This window comes from Poromitra crassiceps (assembly GCF_964638095.1).
Source record: "Poromitra crassiceps genome assembly, contig: HAP1_SCAFFOLD_59, whole genome shotgun sequence".
Taxonomy (NCBI): domain Eukaryota; kingdom Metazoa; phylum Chordata; class Actinopteri; order Beryciformes; family Melamphaidae; genus Poromitra; species Poromitra crassiceps.
Genome location: NW_028152258.1, coordinates 1418836 through 1424480, shown reverse-complemented (window position 1 = coordinate 1424480; position 5645 = coordinate 1418836). Strand labels below are relative to the sequence as shown.

General features: G+C 51.8%; 1 protein-coding gene across 1 annotated transcript; it reads right to left on the bottom strand.

Annotated features, from left to right (window-relative positions):
• Window positions 1–1036: 1036 nt before the first annotated feature.
• LOC310800750 (kelch-like protein 10) lies at window positions 1037–3095 on the bottom strand (the record flags this gene model as incomplete). Its single annotated transcript, XM_083664684.1, has 3 exons — window positions 1037–1368; window positions 1673–1849; window positions 2126–3095. 3 exons carry the CDS (start codon window positions 3093–3095, stop codon window positions 1037–1039), a joined length of 1479 nt encoding a protein of 492 aa, XP_083520810.1.
• Window positions 3096–5645: the final 2550 nt, after the last annotated feature.

The window sequence follows — 5645 nt, the reverse complement described above, 5'->3', positions numbered from 1 at the left end:
GCCGCCACCTCCGGCTCGACCTCGCCAACGGGCCCGATGTGCGGCTGGCGGCCCCGGAGAATCTCTTCCATCTGGCTGAGGAAAACGGCCTGAGCGTTGCGGCGGTGTGCCGGGGCCTGGAGCTGATCCTTCGCGAGGTGTTTAGGCTGGTCAGCGAGGCTGACAGCGTCAAGGTCATGCTGAGCAACTTTCGTGGCAGGCCAGGAGTGTCACACGCCCCCTCTGCAGACCAGGAGGATCTGTGCAGGATGACGGTCGCCGTGCGTGCACTGCAGCGCCGCCCATTCGCGCTCGACCTGTGCATGATGGATTGCCTGGGGCAGGACACCATGCTGATCGACAGCGCCTTTGCCACCAAGGGCGAACGCGGTGCTACCACCTACAATGCCATGAACGTCGTCAAGGTGTGCCACCCCTCATACGTCCCGTGGCCCGAAAACTGGCTGACCGAGCTGCTCTGGCGCGACATTGACGAACACGGGTTTGGTTTGGCCGCGAGGGACTACGGCCACTACATGATGTATGCGAAGCACTTAACCAAGGCAAAGACGTCCGTGGCGGCCTTGGGGAGCGCTGATGCTGAGATGCTTGAAGACACCGTCAAGGTTGAGACACTCCAGGACAAATAGTGGGAGTGACACTTCTGTTACCTGATATATGTTGTTGATTTACTGAAATTCTACATAGGGCCCTGGGCCTCGTGAACCAGATTTTGATTTTCTGTGTATGTGTGTTTTCTGCACCTGCGAAAATAAAGAATACAAAGAACACAGTGTCACATTTTAGTTTTAATGCTGATGGCTATTGGTGCTGGCATTCTGGGGTTCTGGTATAAATACAAATATATGAAGAGAGAATAACCGGTGGGGCAGAGCAAACCCCTAGAGTAAATCATAGAAAAGAAATAGAGACAAATATAGACCTCTGTGATGAGCATGGAGTTGACGCTATGTACAGCAGTTGTAGGGTTCCAATGATACAAATAAAAAACAATATTCTACAAGAATGATCAGAGTATGCGTTTTTAATTTATTCTTCACACTGTTTCACAGGTCATGACAGAGAGAAGCTTTAGACCAGGTTGTGAGTACTCTGCCATGTCGGACAGTCCGTGTGCCACACAGCAGCTAATCCTAATGCCTCTCATCCCGGTCCCGCACGCTTCGTGCCACTCATTGGTGCTCCAGTCGCAGCGCTCCACTTTGGAGCTGTTGGGGGATCCTCCGCATACGAACAACTGGTCGTCCACCACCTCGATGCCGAAGCTGCTGCGCGGACGAGGCATGTCGGGCGCGGCGCTCCACGTGTCGGTTAGCGGCCCGTAGGCCTCGGCGCTGTGCAGTCTAGTTCCGATATAACTGCCGGCCACTGCGTAGACGCGCCGTGGTGTAGCGGGGCACGGAGTACTCGGCCATGTCGGACAGTCCGCTTGCCACACAGCAGCTGATTGAAATGCAATCCTCCCCCATCCCGCAGGCTTCGTGCCACTTGTTGGTACTCCATTTGTAGCTCTCCACCTTGGAGCTGTCGGGTGATCCTCCGCATACAAACAACTGGTCGTCCACCACCCCGATGCCGAAGTTGGTGCGTGGTTCCGGCATGTCGGGCACGGCGCTCCACCTCTGGGTTAGCGGGTCGTAGGCCTCGGCGCTGCGCAGTCGTCCGGCCAAACCATGGCCGCCCACTGCGTAGATGCGCTGTCTGTAGGCAATGACGCCCAAGTGGGAACGCTCGACGCTCATGCGGGCGATCTTCGTCCACCGGTCGGTGTCTGGGTCGTAGCACTCGGCCGTGTCCAGGACCTCATGTGTCTCATAAGAGTGCTCATACTCCGTCACACGACGATATACTACACCACCGCAGATGTAGACTTTGTTGTTCAGTACTGTGGCGCTGGCGTGCATCCTCTTCCCGTTCATAGGTTGGAGCAGAGTCCACTTGTCGGTCTCAGGATCATAGCGTTCGACACTGTCGTGCACGATGCCTCTCTCGAACCCGTCCTGCTCGGTTTGTACCTTTCCTACCTTGCCTCCCATGGCATAGATACTGCCATTCAGTACTGCCAAGCTGTGCCCCCCTGGGCGAGGATGATGCATGGCTGCCACATCGTGCCAAGTACGGGTACCGAGGTCAAACTTCCGCACGCTGGTGTTAATGCAGAACGAACCTCTCTCATCGCTCATGTAGCCGCCAACACAGTAGACAGCGCCATTTAGGAAAGCGGCGGCGCTGTAATTTTGCATAGGCCGAAGTTCACTGTTTGGTACATTGGCCCAGAACTTGTCACGTGGATCGTATAGCCGAATCCTCGAAGTTGTACCGTCGCCAAACCTGATTCGAGTGACGGCCAACAGGACGGCATGCGGCTGGCGCGGCCGAATCTGGGCGTTTACATCACGCATGACCCTCTCGGCCTCGGCGACGATCGCCTCACACTCTGCGTCGTCCTTCACCAGACCGTGGTTCTTCACCCGGTCGACGAAGTAGTCCGTGGCCATTAGGGCCAGGCGGATCTTGGGCAGTAGCGCGGATATGTGACCTTCGCGCTCCTCGGGCGCGTGGGCGATCCAGCGGAGCGCGGCCTCGAACGCGGCGCTCTCCCGCCCCACGTTCAGATCGTCCCGTCCGAGGATGTCCGTCAACCGCTCGAGAGAGAGTCCCAGGAACTCTTCGGAGTACGCGGCGATCTGCTCAAAGCGCAGCAGGATAAAGAGAAAGGCCTCGTTCCTCAGGTCCGGACAGTGGTATAGGTCTGCCAAGGTAAAGATGCCGACGCAGTTCCCCGGGTGGAGCCGCGCCTCCAGGAACTCGCAGCAGGAGCGTTTCACCCCGGCGAAGCCGAGGTAATCCGCCGCTATCAACAGCTCCTCCGCATTGTTCTCGGTCACCGGGACGGAGCCTGCGTCGGCGGAGTCTAGGAGGAGACGCATCGCGTTCGTCGACACGGGGCCGTCCATCTCGTAGACGTCGTCCTGCGACGTCCAACCGTGGGCGAAGACAGCGCGGAAGTATGGGCTGCAGCCGCAGAGGACGGCCTTGCGGACGTCGAATTCCGTGCCGTCCACTCTGATCCGCCAATAGCCCGAAGGCGGCATTGCGACTACCGGGGTTCCAATGACAAAAATAAAAAACAATATTCGATATGATCAGAGTATGCGTTTTTTTTTCTCCTTTGATGGGAAAATCTGACTTCTGGAGGTCCTCACACCAGAAGGGAAAAGACAGAAAGTGATACTTCGGGCAGGGGGGTGTTAGTTTTACAAGACTATCTGGAGCAGAAAACTGGGCTTAAAACCTGTACCATTCTAGAGGAGAGGAGGAGAGGATTTTGTGCGACGGGCGTTTTGTCAGAGAAGAGTTTTTTGTCGGAGGAGAGGATTTTGTAAGAGGGGCGTTTTTCAGAGGCTGTCCTCTAACAAAGATATCTCCTGACAGAAACACCATCCTCTGACAACTCTGTCTCGCTCTGACAGGATGCTCCCTGTGGTGGCTATAAAATACCAGTGTCTTGGAGTCTTGTCTTGTACATGTCTTGGAGAAGCGTAATCTGTAAGTGTTTTATTGATAGGATTCCAGCTCGAAAATGCTACCTACTTTTTCTTTTAGAAGTACATTTTCTTTACCAATTGTTTCCTACGAATGCCAGAAGTATTATGTTCATTGTAATTGTAATGTGTCTGCGTTTGTGCACAGATATTCGCAAAAACTGAAGGCCTGAAAGATGCCGCCACTTCGATTGTGCCCCATTTGCTACTACAAGCTGGTCAACCTGCCTGAACACCTCATGAAAGTCCACCATATATTTGATAAGGAAGAGCGCAAACTCTATCTTGCCCTTGACCACGGGAGGTAAGTAAAAAAAATGTTTTTACCGCACTAGGCAGAGCTTCTTTAATTCCTGTATTATGCTGAACATATATTGAAAACTGATTTGTGTTGAGGTACGCTGGACCACTGCCCTGCCACCAAGGAAAGTGTGCCGGGGAGTATAAGAAAAGGCTGGACATACACCTCGCTGTTGAGCACATCGATTTTGGGGTATGATTGTACACCTTTCTTAACATCACCTTTAGATTTCTCTAGTTACCACCGGTCATTTTGGAACTTAACCATAACGATTCCAGCTTCAAACCCTTTATGTTCTACGTTTAAAGGAGGAAGAGAGGAAAGAGGTACTGGCTAAAGAGAAAAATGGAGAAATCCGGCAGCGCCTGAAAGAATTGCAAGAAAAGAAGGGAGAGGATAAGTCAACGAGGCATGAGGTCAAGGAGCTAAAAAAGTTAGTGGTTGACTTAGAGTGTAAATTGGCGGACGCCGTCGCCAGTGGCAGCTGGGGCGCCAAGGACCCAAAAAATGCAAAGAAGAGACCGAGGCGAGATGAATCAGACTCTGACAGCCTTCAGGGAAGAGACCGGCGGCGCGACCAACCAGCGGTTCTGCCGCCCAGGGCTCTGGAGGGGCGACGGGCAAGGATGACAATCGGTTTGTCGCTCAGCACAAACCTTTATAATGACTGTATCACCTTTACATTTGCCTGACAATTATTGTGTTTGTTTACTGCTTATAGGGGACCTCACCGATCGCTGGCTGAGCAGTCGCCTACACTCCAATGCCTCAAAGAAAAAAAAAGAGAACTGCAAGCAGGGGGTCAAGCATGTAATGGAGTTCATCAGGGCCATGGGAAGTGGCGACAGCGGGCTGAATGTGTCCCTTACTTATATTGATGAGCCAGGGAAACTTCAAATGTAAGTTATATTTTTCTTCTTTTTTTGTCGCAGACACACACACACACACACCATGGTGTGATTGTTGTTGCTACCTGTGTCAATTACCAGAGCATTAGTTCTACTTATATATATATTGTTTTAGGTGGCTCAAAGACCTGCGATCACAGTTTGCAATACCTACTATCAAGACCCGAGTGTACCATGTGCGGACTTTCCTGATTTATGTGCATAGTCAGGCCTTCAACGGGGTATGAGTAGCAGTGTTGAGTGGATTACTTTTCAGCAATGTAATAATGTAACACTTTACAATTTCCAAAGCTACTTAGACACCCATACAGACATTGTTAATTGCATTTTATGTATTTTTTGTTTTGGATTATCTATTATCCTCAGGTGAGGTTGGGATCTCGCCGCTTTAGCTCCCTTTTGGAAGTCCTCAAGAAGGAGCAGGATGCTCTCGAGGCTGAGCTGCTGGGACATCGTCAGCGAAAAGCTTTGGAGAAGGCCAGTGAGTACAACATTTTGTATGAAATTTTCTTATCTTTCTTTCTTTTTTTTGTATGTGAATTATCTGACTTTGCAATTTAATACTTTACAGAGTTTCTCCTGAGCAGGGCCCAGTTGGAAGAATTCCGCAGAGTGGCAAAATGCAGAATCCCCAATTGCCTGGGTAAGTGTGAAATATCCTAGACCGTACGACTAGATCCACAGCCATTATACGAAATATTGGGTGAAATAACTGTCTCTTTAAATCGATGTATCAGAGAAACTGCTGAAAAGCCCAGGCAGCGTGGAAGCCCTCAAGCGCTTTGTCGGGTGGCTGGCGGGGTATGTATTCTCCCTAAGCGGCCATCGGAAAGGGGTGCTCACACATTTGACCCCCCTTCAGGTGGAAAACCCACAGCAGGACGAGGACGT